This window comes from Eleutherodactylus coqui, chromosome 5 (genome assembly GCF_035609145.1).
Source record: "Eleutherodactylus coqui strain aEleCoq1 chromosome 5, aEleCoq1.hap1, whole genome shotgun sequence".
NCBI classification, from domain to species: Eukaryota; Metazoa; Chordata; class Amphibia; order Anura; family Eleutherodactylidae; genus Eleutherodactylus; species Eleutherodactylus coqui.
Genome location: NC_089841.1, coordinates 235,749,234 through 235,765,755, shown reverse-complemented (window position 1 = coordinate 235,765,755; position 16,522 = coordinate 235,749,234). Strand labels below are relative to the sequence as shown.

Below are 16,522 nucleotides of genomic sequence, written 5' to 3'. Positions count from 1 at the left end.
TTTTCTTTTTCTTTTTTTTTATACCCCCAATGATACTAAAAAACAGGGGGGGGGGGGGAGGCAGTGAAAAAAGATATTCTTCCCTGTATGAGTTTACGAACAGTGATGACCACTGGACTCCTTAGGTCTTTTGTGGAAAGAGGTCCAAAATGATATTCAAATTCTTCTTAATTAGTTCTGTGCCTAGTAAAATTGAGTGTTAGCCCAAAAAGTCAGTGCTCCATTTCTTACAGAGGTTGTCGCCCTTCTTTACCAATGACAGATATGTCTAGTTATGTAATACTGTGCACAAGATGTAGGCAAACTTGTCGTTCACAAGTCAAGCTACCATGTTATCTAGCTTAAGGTCAGATGTCAGTAGCTGTATTTACCCCTTGTGTTTTATTTGTATGAAATCCATCGACGTAAGTGGAGACAGTAGTCTGTAATCTGCTTAAGAGTCTGTGCTGGTGCCTAATATTAGGTATCAGCACCCTATCCTCTATGAAGCAGACAGATTGGTAAAATCACTTACCAGCGCTGGCTCTCCCACTCCACTTAGCAGCTCTTGCTCACCTTGACTTGGCGCTTTGTTAGGTAGATATATATTTCTTTTCATTGTTTTGTATATTCTATATATAATGCAAAAAATGACTTTCAATTATATTTGCATTTTAAAGATGATTGCTTCCCTGTGGGCAGTTTTAGGTTGTCTGGTATGATGAAGGGGAGGCTAGAATGGGGGCAATCATATTCTTCTACTGAACAGAAATTCAGTGTTTCCTGTTTGAATAAAGCAGCGGTCCAGCATATGTCCTGCTGATCCAGTCAAAGTCTATAGGACTGTCTGACAGCTGAGCAGCATACTCTATACACTATAGAATTTGAAAGAAAGATATATGCTCGACTACTGCTCCATTCAGACGAGGAACCCGGGACCCCCTGTTATCTGTGGATAGGTGATAAGTGTTGATTCAGGTGCAACCCCTCTAAGGAAGTGGAGTGTAACTAATTCCCTGTTTTGGGGTATGCACACAACATAAGAAACACAAACCTTTTTAAAATACAGTTTTCACACTGACCACTAAGCCTTATATATATATATATATATATATATATATATATATATATATATATATATATATATAGCATACATGCCGACAGCACCCTCCCATAGAAGTCAAAGGATGCGTTCCTGTCTATTGTGTTAATGGTCCATAAGTTCTACTGTGAAGCATATCTGTAAATATTAACTGCACTTTTGGTAAGCAGGCAGCCTCCCATAGTCGTGTATAGGCAATAGAATAAAAATCTATAATCGGAAAATAAAAACGGATTATAAAAAGGTAAATGTGTCACTATCTGATTTTAATTGGTTACAAAAAACCCCAAAAAAACAGATGGTAAATTTCCTTGTAAGGCCGGCTGCACACGGCTGGATTTGCATTGCGGAATTCGGAGCGGGCGTCTGCTTCCGGGTTCCACATCAAATACCTTCCATAGCATGCTATGGAAAAACGCTATTTCCTGCACACGAGCAGAAATCAATTGTGATTTTCCGCTTGTGGAGGAAAAATCGCTGCATGCTCTATTTTTTTCAGGCTGCACACAGGTGGCTTCCATGGAAGCCATCCGACCCGCAGCAATTCCGCAATGACATTGCAGAAAGGTCGCGGGTACCTGCATCATCACCTAGCGATGGCGCCAGCAAAGCGGGGGTTTAAAAAAGAAAAATCTGTACCAAGCATGTCCAACGGCGAGCCGTGTGCGGACCATCGGCAATAAAAATCTAGATACAGAAAGGCAGGTATGCATGGATGCCGGCCGGGTACCGGTTGGGAATCCGCTGCTGTCTCCCGTATGCAGAATCCGACCCAGTCGTATGCAGCAGGCCTAAATGGGTATATTGCAGAATTTCAATGGATGAGGGTTAAAGATACTGACTTGATCGGAGATCGCAATTTGCACCAAAAAGCTAGCCCGTTTTCAATAACAAATCTACCCCATTTTTTTTCCCCCATAGTAAAGTAATCGCTTTTTAAGTATTCTTTATGTATGATCGGTGACTTGGCATACTTTTACATGGCATGACTATCGCTTCTGCCCTTTCATAGTGGGGCGATAATCATTCAGTGAATGGAGTTGGAACACAGGATTTTCTGGCCACCCACCTCCATTCATAGTGAACAGGCAGTCGTTCAAAGATGAGTGAGAACTTGCTCACTAGTCTTTTGACTTCAGTAAAGGTGAAACAAAGCGGCTAGCAACTAATTAGCGATTTCTCGCTCAGTACCCTGCCGGGTCCCTAATTTACATGGGACAGCTATCACTCGGCCAGAAGTCGGCCCGTGTAATAGTACCTTTAGATTCCTTGTCAGGCCAACAATACTTTGATGAACCCATAGTCCTATTAGAATTCATGCTGCTCAGTGACTTTAGCAGAAATCTCTTTCTCTGTAACTTCATACGGTTTATAAAATAAATAGTAATATAAATAATTAGCTAATATTCTGCTTAGCGAAAAAGTCAGCTGCAGTCCAATTCTTGCAGGTATGCCCATCATTGTTAGCATAACTAGTGAAGAATAATTACCATTTTATATTGTGCACTATAGTATTGGATCTATCAAAGCGTTTAGTTTGTGTGGCTTTCGGTAAGCCTACAGCAATGCATTGTAACCGATGCGTGCGCGCCACTACCTCACAACAGGGTAATTAGACGGAAGTTTCCCCTACCTACTTTGCAGTTGAGGTTCTGCTTTTGTTTCGCTAATGAAATTCAGAGCATTTTTTTGTATGCAATTATTCAAAATGTTATTACCCATACTGAACACTCAATGACTTAAGGTGGATTAATTAAACTGTAGCTGGTTTGCCATCTGGGTGCAACATATTTAGCTGCTTTTCTATAAGGAAGATTTTTCATTGAATAAAGTGTTTTTGAGAAGGTGGTTGCCAGGTTGTGTTCTCTCAAAGATAAATGTTAGACCCAGCTTCAATTAATGCCATAATAACAGCAATAAAAGGCGGCTGCTTGTGGATGTTTTTTCACCTGCCCGCCGTTCGCACGAAAAAAAAAAAAAAAAGGGCTAATACATTATTAGGGAGATGATGTTCTAGCTTTTTTACAGAAACACAGACAAGTCCATTTAAGTTCGGTAATACTCATTTCACACAACAGCCGAGGGGGTTGGGGGGTAGAGAAGAGATGACAGGCATAAACCTAATCTGATTTTTATGGCTCAAGCGGATTCATTAAATTAGAGCGCTTGGTGTTCATGTTCATTAATGAACTGGTGCCATATGCTTTAACTACCCTGGTCAATAGCTGATAAAGAAAAGCTCTTGTATTCCGAAAGACTGGAAAAAAAAAAAAAAAAAGGAGAAACAGCTGGATAAAAATATCCTTGTTTTTGGACTCGTATCAGAGGAGTTGCTTTGATTTTCAGTAAACTACAACCGAGGCAATATGGCTCACAATTTGTGACCCAAAGGTAGTCATACATTACTGGAATACAGCCTACTGCGCCTCACATTACACAGATGTGAAGGCCTGATTATAGCTGCTTCATAATTAACAGTGATCCGATTTGTTTTGTGGCATAAATGGTGCATGTGTAGAACATTAGCCATGGCACTCTCATTCAAATTCAACTCAAGGGCTCAGCGGCAGGCGGGTCACGAGCTTCAGGGAGTTGAAGCACAAGCTCCTCCATATGTTCTTGCTGCATCTTACTATGGCTACGAGTGCAAGTTAAGTTCCCTAAAGAACCTAATCGTGTTCTGTAATTACAGAGCGGCTTTCTGCTGGCTAGAAATGAGGGAAAAGCTAAAACACTCCCTCATCAGATAATTTGTAAATTACTTTACATGGCGGATGCCTAACTCAGTTGGTTTTCAACTGCTGAAATTATAAATAATTGTAACAGATGTGGCAATATGGCTGGTCTCCAATAAACGAGGCCCTTGGTAATTTGGCCGACCCTTTGACAGGCCAATTTAATAAAATGTGAACAAAATCTTCTTGCTAATAATTTATCATCCTTTTTCCCCACTGAATAAACTTAATTACCCTAGCAGTTAACAAGGTCACACCCAGATGCCAAACTCTGCTACAGTTTTGATAATGCAATCAGGAATTGAGAGGTGATGACAGTGTTGTTGTTTTTTCATTACCTGGCTCCATATAAACACAGGTGGCGTAGCTTCCTTGTCAGTTTTTAATAATTGCAGGCTATTATGGAATGCATAGTTAGCAGATTGAAAACCACACTTTAGTGAGTTTCTTTGAGTATGATTGAGATTTTACTCTATGTAGAGATTAGAATACCTGGAAATTCTCCCTCGAATTGTAGTGCCCATCTAGGAGCCTGTAAGGGACATCAGGAGTATTCTGGTAACTTTTTACACTTTCGCATCGTGTCGGTAAATCCTGACATTTCCGTGGCCCCGCGCGACGTAGCCTTTTATCGTTTAACGCCTGTAGAACGGTTTAATTGGCTTTAAAAGTGACACGCTTGAAGATGGGGAATGGACACGGCGAGGTTAGAGGTTGAGGCCTTCTAATGGAGGCGACTTGCACTCTATACCACTGTATATTATTGTGATGTCTGAGAAAATATCTCAATGCATTTTATGTTTTTATAGGTTTTTTCAAGATTGCACAAATCTTTTTTGTTTAGTAAAAGGCATTTGTATTACGTAAGTGATAGAAAACAAAAACTAAACCTATTGGATAATTGTGGGTCAGTTCTTTAAGGTTGACGGGATATAGTTATCATTTTGTAGATTAGGGTTAAAATCTCTGTCTTATGTCATATAACTCTCATTCAAATTCAAGTCAAGGGCTCATATAAGTTTATCACATACGTTTTCAGCTGCATGAATGGACAGGCCACTAATTTGAACTCGCTCCTCTTATGTCTGGCTGTTTTCAGACTGCATCATGGGCTGCACTCACGTTCTCAGTCTTGGGTTTACGTCTTTTATGGCAAAAACAACATTGAGACAAGCCTGGATGGACCATTATTAACCTTTAGGGGGAATGCCCATGAATGGATTTGTACAGTGGTTCCCGTGTGTGAATTCCGCTGCTATTAGGTTCTATTGAACCTAATAGCTTTCTGGCAGCCAATGCCGATATGCGGTATTCCACTGCGGATTTCCATGAGTGGTAAAAAAACGTGGTATGCTCTATTTTCCACGGTTTTACACTGTGGGAGGTCTATATTAATTAGCATTAATGGAGACCGCAGAAAAACGCCAGCGTGAGTGTTTTGTTTTTAATCGCTGTACTCCCACGGCGTAAAACCGACCGGCGTATCCTGAGACGCTCGTGGTCATGAGCCTTTAATGTGTGAAACAGAGACCTCTTTGATCTCTGTTTCAGGTTTCTGTCTTTGTTAGTCTTTTTAGCTGGATAGAAAACAACAGTTGACAGCTTTTTTTTCTATTGAGCTAAAAAAAAAGATGGGCAGATACCTTGTGAAACGGAAACCAAGGGGGTCTCTGTTTCACATACTAAAGGCTTTGATTCCTTATAAGCCCCTATGTCAATGCTGTTTTCAGCATATGCTATGGGAACCTGAGACGGAGATTAGTAGCATAGCCTAAAACACAATGTAAAAGAAGCCTCTTTGTAGCTCAAATAGTGATATGGAGTTAAAGGGGTTGTCCCGCGAAACAAAGTTGGGGTATACACTTCTGTATGGCCATATTAATGCACTTTGTAATATACATCGTGCATTAATTATGAGCCATACAGAAGTTATTCACTTACCTGCTCCGTTGCTGGCGTCCCCGTCTCCATGGAGCCGTCTAATTTTCAGCGTCTAATCGCAGTCCGGTCTTCTCCCTTCTGAATGGGGCCGCTCGTGCTGGAGAGCGCTCCTTGTAGCTCCGCCCCATCACGTGTGCCGTTTCCAGCCAATCAGGAGGCTGGAATCGGCAATGGACCGCACAGAAGACCTGCGGTCCACCGAGGGTGAAGATCCCGGCGGCCATCTTCGCAAGGTAAGTAAGAAGTCACCGGAGCGCGGGGATTCGGGTAAGTACTATCCGTTTTTTTTTTTAAACCCCTGCATCGGCTTTGTCTCGCGCCGAACGGGGGGGCTATTGAAAGAAAAAAAACAACCCGTTTCGGCGCGGGACAACCCCTTTAAATCATGAAGGTGTTTTTGGCGTATAGAAGCTAACTCTTGCGTTATTCATAGTAACATTTTAATAGTCCTTCCTTCGCTATAGTGTGTGTAAGTAGCCATCTTTTCTCTATAGCTGTGTTTTGTAAGCAGCAACCAAACTTTTCATTCCTGGTGTTTTGCTTTAATGTTGTCGGCGTGCACATAAGTTTAGATGTATGCAGTTTGAATTTGACACCCCTTGCACTTCCATTTTTAAAGCACTTTTGTGAATGTAAGGTCTTTTAGCCTCCGATTTTCAATCAAATGTCGAGGGTGGTGCTAATGCGATGCAGGATTTAGAATACAATGCAGCAGATGGAGTAACCAAAAGGGAAAAAAAATATTTACAAATGAAGAAATGAGAGAACAAGATTATGATTATAATTTTGACAATTAAACGTTCTACCTTGAAATAACATGTCACTGGTGATGGCTAACTAGATCCTAAGAATAATAGTACTTTGTGCATGATGTGACGTAACAGCGGTTCCTGAATTACAATAATAACAACAACGCTTGAGAAGACCAGGTCTTTTACACAGAAACATAGATCATGTAATATAGCAATCAGTTTCTCTTTAGAGGTTAGTGATCTCAATGAGAGCCATGCCTGCAGTTACAAGCGGCGGCCACTACATGCAGGTCAGCTGAGGCTGAGGCTTCTGCTCCAATCTCTGTGTTATTGCAGTGCTGACAGCATGGGCCAGTTCAGCTGATCGGTGTGGGTCCCAAGTGACGGAATCCATCTGATCCTTTGTTGATGACCTATCCCGAGGAAAGGTCATCAGTAATATTTCTTTGGAAAACCCCTTTAAATTTGCAGCTCCCAATGTTGGTAATATTAGTTTTGACAATTTTGAATACATATCTCCGTGTCGATAAGTGCCAATTTAATTTATTTTATAGTTTACGTTTTATTTGTATATATCAAAAGTATGAATATTTTCTCAGCTACCAGAGGTTCAAAATGTCCAGAAACCCCTGGTAGGTCAAGTGTTAAAGATCTCAAACGATATAAAAGTGTCTTAAAGAATTGCTGTCAAAGGGGTCTTCCCATCTCACTAGAAGACATAGCACTAGAATATGTAATCACTATATGATTGTGGTGTTCTGACTTCTGGGACCCCCACGGACCCTGAGAATGACCCCCACTGACCATAAAATGATAGCATACGTTAGCTTATATGCCATCACGTTATGAGATGGGGAAATCCCGTAAATGCAATTTCTGAAGCTGTAAAATGAAAACCCACTTCTGGTCAGACATTTAGAGTATTTATCCTCTGCAAATGAATAAAGCTGAAAAGTCCAAGCCTTGTACATAATGGGCATCACTTTTGTAAATGTAGTTAGAAAGGTTTTAAACCAAGCTAACAAGTGTACAGCGCATGCTTCCAACAAATAGTAGTTTGGAAATAAGGGCCCTTTACAGAAATGTGTGCGATCTATTAATTGCGCAGTGTAATTTCCTCTTTAATTATGATTTTAATTACTGCAGGACTTGGAACATCCATCCCTTGTGGAACTGGAACTCATAATCGCTTCACAGAAATCAGAAATAAAATTTCTACAGGACAAACTTAAAGCAGCGAATCTCAAGTTAACACAAGTAAATAATTGTAGAAGGGCTGCACTTGAGAGCAGCATCCTGAGGGCTGGGATAACACATGAGGTAAGAAGTCTTTTATTGTCTGGTGCATTTGTGTCAATTCGAGGTTATTCGAATCAAAAATCTTTTCCCACTAGGATTTCAGGAACTAACTTTTTAATAAGTCTACCTTTTATAATTTTTGCAACTGCTTGGAAGAATGATTAAACCATTTGCCAAAGGCTTGTTATATTTTCTTACATGACATGATTATAACATTTAGAATGAACATTCTCTGAAGCTGCTACTTCCTGTCTGCACACCCTACTGTCAATATTTTCCCTTAAATCCCATATTTTTTCTCTACTGTATTGAACTTTTTTTTTATCATTTAGTAATTGGTATAGGACTGGACAAGTGGTAATAGTCATTGGTTTATACTAAACTCAAATAACACAGAGGGGCAATGAGAAAACGCACAAACTATTGAGTTGAATATACACTGATTAGCCATAAGATTAAAATCATGTCTAATATTGTGTAGATCCACCTAATTGCCATACGAATTGCTCCACTCTGTTGAGACCTCTGAAGGTGTTCTGTGGTATCTGGCACCAAGACATTAGTATTAGATCTTTTCAGTGCTGTAGATTGTGAGTGGGGCCTCCATGTTATGGACTTATTTTTCTAGTACATCTTTTGGAAAATAAGGCAACAACTAGTACTTTTTGTCATGTTCCTTAAACTATTATACTACTGAAAGAGGCCACTTCCATAAGGGATATCCATTGTCTTGAAAAGGTTTATTAGGTCTGCAATAATGATTAGGTAGTTGGTACATGGCAAGGTTGCGGGTTTAATTCCCGCTTGGTTAAGGTAGCCAGGTCAACGTTGACTCAAACTTCCACTCTTCTGAGGTCGGTAAAATGAGTACCCAGCTTGCTGAGGGGTAAAATATGACTGGGGAAGGCAATGGCAAACCACCCTGCAAAAACAGCCTGGCAAGAAAACGTCACAATGTAGGAGTCAGTCATGACTTGGTGCTTGCACCAGGGGACTTTACCATTACCTACATGGCAAACCACCCTGCAAAAACAGTCAAGCAAGAAAACGTCACAATGTAACATCACCCTAGGAGTCAGTCATGACTTGGTGCTTGCACCAGGGGACTTTACCTACATGGCAAGTTAACATCCACGTGATTGAATGTCTGGACCAAAGATTTTCCAGAAGAACGTAGACCAAAACATGACGGTGACTCTGCCAGCTTGCCTGCTTTTTGTACTGCATTCTAGTGCTATCTGTTCCCCAGGTATTGGCATGCATGCACCTGGCTGGCCATAGGAGCTGTGATGCACTGTGTGTTCTGTCATCTTTCTTGAAAAAACGGTACTGCCAGGTAAGAAAATACTTGTTCTACAAGTAACTCTTCTGTGGGATCGGACCAGGCGGGTAAGCCTTTGCTCCCAACAACTATCAGTGAGTCTTGGGCAACCATGACGCTGTCATCCGCGTTGTTTTTCCGTGGACTACTTTTGGTATTTACTGACCACTGCATACTGAGAGCACTCTACAAGACCTGCTATTTTTGGAGATTCTCTGACCCAGTCATCTAGCCATCACAGTTTGGCCCTTGTCAGAGTCACTCAAATGTTTATACGTACCCAGTTTTGATGCTTCTAACACATCAACTTTAAGAACCGACTGTATTTTTTAAACCCAATTTAACTTTGTCCCCTTGTCAGGTGCTATTTCATATATTATGTGTGTAGTGTAAGGTGGTGTGTGTGTGTGTGTGTGTGTGTGTGTGTGTGTGTGTATATACACTCATTGTTAAAAAAAAATCAAGCACCTAGAAGGAGTTGTAGTTTTCCTGCAAAATGCAGCATGCAGTTATATCTCAGGCAGATATACAAATGATTAGAGTTGTGGTGTGATTAGACGAATGGTCTTGCCACCTGAGACCTTAAAAGTGGTTCATCCTTGACCTATAAAAAGGCTCTCAGAGGCAACTTGTGTGTAATGGACCTCTTTTCCCACTTTTGTAGAGCTTGTTGACCACTTGACATGCCTCTTCAACGCAATCAAAGGGATTTTGCCCAGTTAACAGAGTTTGAGAGGGGGCGCATTATTGGAATGTAAGAAGCTGGATGGTCGAATTGACAAATTGCCCAATAACTGGGCTGTTCTGGCCAGCCTGCTAAGAGGTGTTGGGACCAGTGGATGCGTGAGGGCACACAAGGTGACCAGGCTGAGGATGCCCCCTACAGACCACCAGTAGAGAGGATTGTCTGATTGTTTGACAGGCATGAGCAGCTCCAACTGTTTTGTTGGCTGCCATCCAGAGACAGGCGGCAACATCCTTTCAAGCCCCTGTGTCTGTTGGAACCATTTCAAACGGGGTGTACCGCCTTTGATAGCCACCAATTCCTCTGCAGTTATGTTGTGAACGACAAAACTGGACTGTTATGGAGTGAAATTGGGTTGTTTTCAGCAACGAATCCCAAGTTTAGTTTGAGCACCAATGATTGCTGTGTTCGTATTCATGCCTTGGAGCGGTACACTGCCCCCACTGCTGCTGTGATGGTCTGGGGGGTCATCGCATATGACAGTCGGTCACTCCTAGTAGTGGTACAAGGGACAATGACAGCTCAGCGATATGTTCAGGACATCCTGTAGCCACATGTGTTCCTCTCATGGCGGCATCCAAGAGGCATTTTCTAGCAGGATAATACTCAGCTGCACACACAAGGGGGTCACAGGAATATCTCCACAACATTGTCACACTTCCATAGCTGCCCGGTCACCGGATTTATCACTTGTGAGACGTGTCGGACCATCTGGCATGCAAACTTCGACAGCCTGCAAGTTTGCATGATCTAGAGGCTCAGTTACAGCAAATGTGAAACAATATGCCCACCTGTATTACATCTTGTATCCAAGGTGGCCCAACAAAGCGAAATAGCTAATTTCAGCAAATTCTGTCCTGAATGGTTCAGAGGCAACATATGATTGTAGGTCCAACTCATTTCAGCACAAACTCTGGCTGCTATCACATGATTTCTCTTAGCCAATCTGGCTGAGGCACCGTAATTGGCATACAGCCTTTGGAATGGAAGATAATTGTTTTATTTATTATTTTTTTATCACAAGTAGACCTAGTAGTGATAAGCTAAAAAAAAAAATAAATTAATGGTCAGATACCAGAGAAAGCCACTAGACCAGGGAACAAACATGACGTACATCTGTAAAGGTTTTTTCTATATTTTTAGCATTCTCCACTATTCTCAGCAGCTTTATCAGCCTGGTCAGCTTGCTTTTTCATTTTATCCCTTTTCCTGTGATGATTTCCCAACATAGAATTCAGTTCAAATGTCCTCAAAGGATATCCTCTTACAAAGCACGCACATGGAAACAAGGTCCCGTTCAAATTGCATAGTAATTAGAGATGAGCGAACGTACTCGTCCGAGCTTGATACTCGTTCGAGTATTAGCGTGTTCGAGATGCTCATTATTCGAAACGAGCACCACGCGATGTTCGAGTTACTTTCACTTTCATCTCTGAGACGTTAGCGCGCTTTTCTGGCCAATAGAAAGACAGGGAAGGCATTACAACTTCCCCGTGCGACGTTCAAGCCCTATACCACCCCCCTGCAGTGAGTGGCTGGCGAGATCAGGTGTCACCCGAGTATATAAATCGGCCCCTCCCGCGGCTCGCCACAGATGGGTTCTGACAGAGATCAGGGAAAGTGCTGTCTTGCTGGAGTTGCTATAGGCAGAGCGTTAGGAGTTATTTTAGGCTTCAGCCTCCAACCACAGGCCAATAAGTGGCACATTTAATTACAGCGTTCTGTTTCTGCACTACTGGTAATACAGCATGCTGAGGGGTAGGGGTAGGCCTAGAGGACGTGGACGCGGGCGAGGACGCGGAGGCCCAAGTCAGGGTGTGGGCACAGGCCGAGCCAGTGCAGTGGCCAGGGGTAGAGGCAGGGCCAGACCGAATAATCCACCAACTGTTTCCCAAAGCGCCCCCTCGCGCCATGCCACCCTGCAGAGGTCAAGGTGCTCTACGGTGTGGCAGTTTTTCACAGAGACGCCTGACGACCGACGAACAGTGGTGTGCAACCTTTGTCGCGCCAAGATCAGCTGGGGAGCCACCACCACCAGCATGCGCAGGCATATGATGGCCAAGCACCCCACAAGGTGGGATGAAGGCCGTTCACCGCCTCCGGTTTGCACCACTGCCTCTCCCCCTGTGCCCCAACCTGCCACTGAGATCCAACCCCCCTCTGAGGACACAAGCACTACCGTCTCCTGGCCTGCACCCACACCCTCACCTCCGCTGTCCTCGGCCCCATCCAGCAATGTCAGCGCAGCGTCCAGACGTCGCTAGCGCCACTGTTTGAGTGCAAGCGCAAGTACGCCGCCACGCACCCGCACGCTCAAGCATTAAACGTGCACATTGCCAAATTGATCAGCCTGGAGATGCTGCCGTATAGGCTTGTGGAAACGGAGGCTTTCAAAAGCATGATGGCGGCGGCGGCCCCGCGCTACTCGGTTCCCAGTTGCCACTACTTTTCCCGATGTGCCGTCCCAGCCCTGCACGACCACGTCTCCCGCAACATTGTACGCGCCCTCACCAACGCGGTTACTGCCAAGGTCCACTTAACAACGGACACGTGGACAAGCACAGGCGGGCAGGGCCACTATATCTCCCTGACGGCACATTGGGTGAATTTAGTGGAGGCTGGGACCGAGTCAGAGCCTGGGACCGCTCACGTCCTACCCACCCCCAGAATTGCGGGCCCCAGCTCGGTGCTGGTATCTGCGGCGGTGTATGCTTCCTCCATTAAACCACCCTCCTCCTCCTCCAACACAACCTCTGTCTCGCAATCAAGATGTGTCAGCAGCAGCAGCACGTCGCCAGCAGTCGCTGTCGCGTGGCGCGGCAGCACAGCGGTGGGCAAACGTCAGCAGGCAGTGCTGAAACTACTCAGCTTGGGAGAGAAGAGGCACACGGCCCCCTGACAGAGCAGACCGACCGCTGGCTTTCGCCGCTGAGCCTCCAACCGGGCATGGTCGTGTGTGACAACGGCCGTAACCTGGTGGCGGCTCTGCAGCTCGGCAGCCTCACGCACGTGCCATGCCTGGCCCACGTCTTTAATTTGGTGGTTCAGCGCTTTCTGAAAAGCTACCCACACTTGTCATACCTGGTCGGAAAGGTGCGCCGGGTCAGCGCACATTTCCGCAACTCCAAGACGGACGCTGCCACCCTGCGGACCCTGCAACATCGGTTTAATCTGCCAGTGCACCGACTGCTGTGCGACGTGCCCACACGGTGGAACTCTACGCTCCACATGTTGGCCAGACTCTATGAGCAGCGTAGAGCTATAGTGGAATACCAACTCCAACATGGGCGGTGTAGTGGGAGTCAGCCTCCTCAATTCTTTACAGAAGAGTGGGCCTGGTTGGCAGCCATTTGCCAGGTCCTTGGAAACTTTGAGGAGTCTACCCAGATGGTGAGCGGGGATGCTGCAATCATTAGCGTCACCATTCCTCTGCTGTGCCTCTTGAGAAGTTCCCTGCAAAGCATAAAGGCAGACGCTTTGCACTCGGAAACGGAGGCGGGGGAAGACAGTATGTCGCTGGATAGTCAGAGCACCCTCATGTCTATATCTCAGCGCGTTGAGGAGGAGGGGGAGGAGCATGAGGAGGAGGGGGAAGAGACAGCTTGGCCCACTGCCGAGGGTACCCATGCTGCTTGCCTGTCATCCTTTCAGCGTGTATGGCCGGAGGAGGAGGAGGAGGAGGATCCTGAAAGTGATCTTCCTAGTGAGGACAGCCATGTGTTGCGTACAGGTACCCTGGCACACATGGCTGACTTCATGTTAGGATGCCTTTCTCGTGACCCTCGTGTTACACGCATTCTGGCCACTACGGATTACTGGGTGTACACACTGCTCGACCCACGGTATAAGGAGAACCTTTCCACTCTCATTCCCGAAGAGGAAAGGGGTTCGAGAATGATGCTATACAACAGGGCCCTGGTGGACAAACTGATGGTAAACTTCCCATCCGACAGCGCTAGTGGCAGAAGGCGCAGTTCCGAGGGCCAGGTAGCAGGGGAGGCGCAGAGATCAGGCAGCATGTACAGCGCAGGCAGGGGAACATTCTCCAAGGCCTTTGCCAGCTTTATGGCTCCCCAGCAAGACTGTGTCACCGCTCCCCAGTAAAGGCTGAGTTGGTGGGAGCACTGTAAAAGGATGGTGAGGGAGTATGTAGCCGATCGCACGACCGTCCTCAGTGACGCCTCTGCCCCCTACAACTACTGGGTGTTGAAGCTGGACACGTGGCCTGAACTCGCGCTGTATGCCCTGGAGGTGCTTGCTTGTCCTGCGGCTAGCGTCTTGTCAGAGAGTGTGTTTAGTGCGGCTGGGGGAATCATCACGGATAAGCGTACCCGCCTGTCAACCGACAGTGCCGACAGGCTTACACTCATCAAGATGAACAAAGCCTGGATTTCCCCAGACTTCTCTTCTCCACCAGCAGACAACAGCGATACCTAAACAATACGTCGGCTGCACCCGCGGATGGAAGCATCATTCTTTATCACCATCAAAAACGGGGACCTTTTAGCTTCATCAATCTGTGTATAATATTCCTCCTCCTCCTCCTGCTCCTCCTCCTGAAACCTGACGTGATCACACCGAACGGGCAATTTTTCTTAGGCCCACAAGGCTCAGTCATATAATTTTTCTAAACAATTTTTATACGTTTCAATGCTCATTAAAGCGTTGAAACTTGCACCTGAACCAATTTTTATTTTAACTGGGCTGCCTCCAGGCCTAGTTACAAATTAAGCCACATTAACCAAAGCGATTAATGGGTTTCACCTGCCCTCTTGGTTGGGCATGGGCAATTTTTCTGAGGTACATTAGTACTGTTGGTACACCAATTTTTTTGGGGCCCTCGCCTACAGTGTAATCCAATTAATTTTTTGCCCACCTGCATTACAGCTGACGTTACATCAGCTGTGCTGGGCACTGCAATGGGATATATTTATGTACCGCCGGTGGGTTCCAGGGAGCCACCCATGCTGTGGGTCCACAGGGAGTTGTAACTACATGTGTCCACTTCTAAAGAACCCCAGTCTGACTGGGGCATGCAGTGTGGGCCGAAGCCCACCTGCATTAAACATGACATTACCTCAGCTGTGATGGGCAATGCTATGGGATATATTTATGTGCCGCCGGTGGCTTCCTGGCACCCACCCATGCTGTCAGTCCACAGGGACTTCACAATAGGGAGTTGTACCTGCCTGTGTCTATGAATTAAAAAGCCCGGTCAGGTTGGGGCATGCAGTGTGGGCTGAAGCCCACCTGCATTTAATCTGACGTTAGCTCTGCTGTCCAGGTCAATGCAATGGGATACATTTATGTACAGCCGGTGGGTTCCAGGGAGCCACCCATGCTGTGGGTGCACACGGAATTCCCATTGCGGAGTTGGGGATTCCCAGTTGTACCTGCCTGTGACAATTTATATAAAAACGCGGTCTGACTGGGGCATGCAGACACCTTGACAGAATGAATAGTGTGTGGCACATAGGTTCCCCATTGCTATGCCCACGTGTGCAGCTCCTGATGCCGGTGGCACAGGATTATATTTCTCATTGCTTCTGTACAGCATTGTGGGCTATCGCCCCACCCCTTTTAAAGAGGGTCGCTGCCTAGCCGTGCCAACCCTCTGCAGTGTGTGCCTGCGGTACCTCCTCATGGCAGACGCACTTATAAATAGACATGAGGGTGGCGTGGCATGAGGGCAGCTGAAGGCTGCGCAGGGACAATTTGGTGTGCGCTATGGACACTGGGTCGTGAGGGGGGGGGGGGGTTGGGCAGCATGTAACCCAGGAGAAGTGGCAGCGGAGTGTCATGCAGGCAGTGATTGTGCTTTGTTGGAGGTAGTGTGGTGCTTAGCTAAGGTATGCATTGCTAATGAGGGCTTTTCAGAAGTAAAAATTGTTGGGAGGGGGGGGGGCCCACTCTTGCCGCTATTGTGGCTTAATAGTGGGACCTGGGAACTTGAGATGCAGCCCAACATGTAGCCCCTCGCCTGCCCTATCCGTTTCTGTGTCGTTCCCATCACTCTCTTGAATTGCCCAGATTTTCACAAATGAAAACCTTAGTGAGCATCGGCGATATACAAAAATGCTCGGGTCGCCCATTGACTTCAATGGGGTTCGTTATTCGAAACGAACCCTCGAGCATCGCGAAATTTTCGTCCCGAGTAACGAGCACCCGAGTATTTTGGTGCTCGCTCATCTCTAATAGTAATCAATCAAAGAAATGCGCTGTGTGAAATAGTTTGATTTTCAAGGGCTTTATATATTTATATCAATGAAATACAGGTAATTCAAGATATAATCACCGAAGTGCTCACGATGATTCTTTCATTTCTTGTGAGAGGCACCTGAGTGAAGTGTTTAAAGAATGATGTAAAATTGGAATTTTTCCCCCCCAAAAAGGGCTTAACTGGCGTCTGCCTCATGTTATTTTTTAGCCTTCCTCTGGATCAAAAAGGGAGTGGTATAAACAGGCTGAACTTGATGGACATTGTCTCCTTTCAGCCTAACATACATGTTATGTATAGAGTTTGGTATCTGTTTTCTTGCCAAAGAAGTAATTTGTGTCACAATAGTTTTTTTTTAACAAAAAATATGATTTGCTTGCTGTTTCAAAAATGGTTAAAGTTCTGTTAATTTCCATTGGGACTGACTGTCG

The 16,522-nt window shown here is 45.1% G+C and overlaps 1 protein-coding gene across 1 annotated transcript in view; it reads left to right on the top strand.

Annotated features, from left to right (window-relative positions):
• CNTLN (centlein) overlaps window positions 1-16,522 on the top strand; it is a 293,859-nt gene that overhangs the window by 99,310 nt on the left and 178,027 nt on the right. Inside the window, exon 10 of the mRNA XM_066604356.1 lies at window positions 7,656-7,829. Coding sequence (XP_066460453.1) covers window positions 7,656-7,829 — 174 coding nt within the window. The remainder of the gene's footprint in view (window positions 1-7,655; window positions 7,830-16,522) is intronic.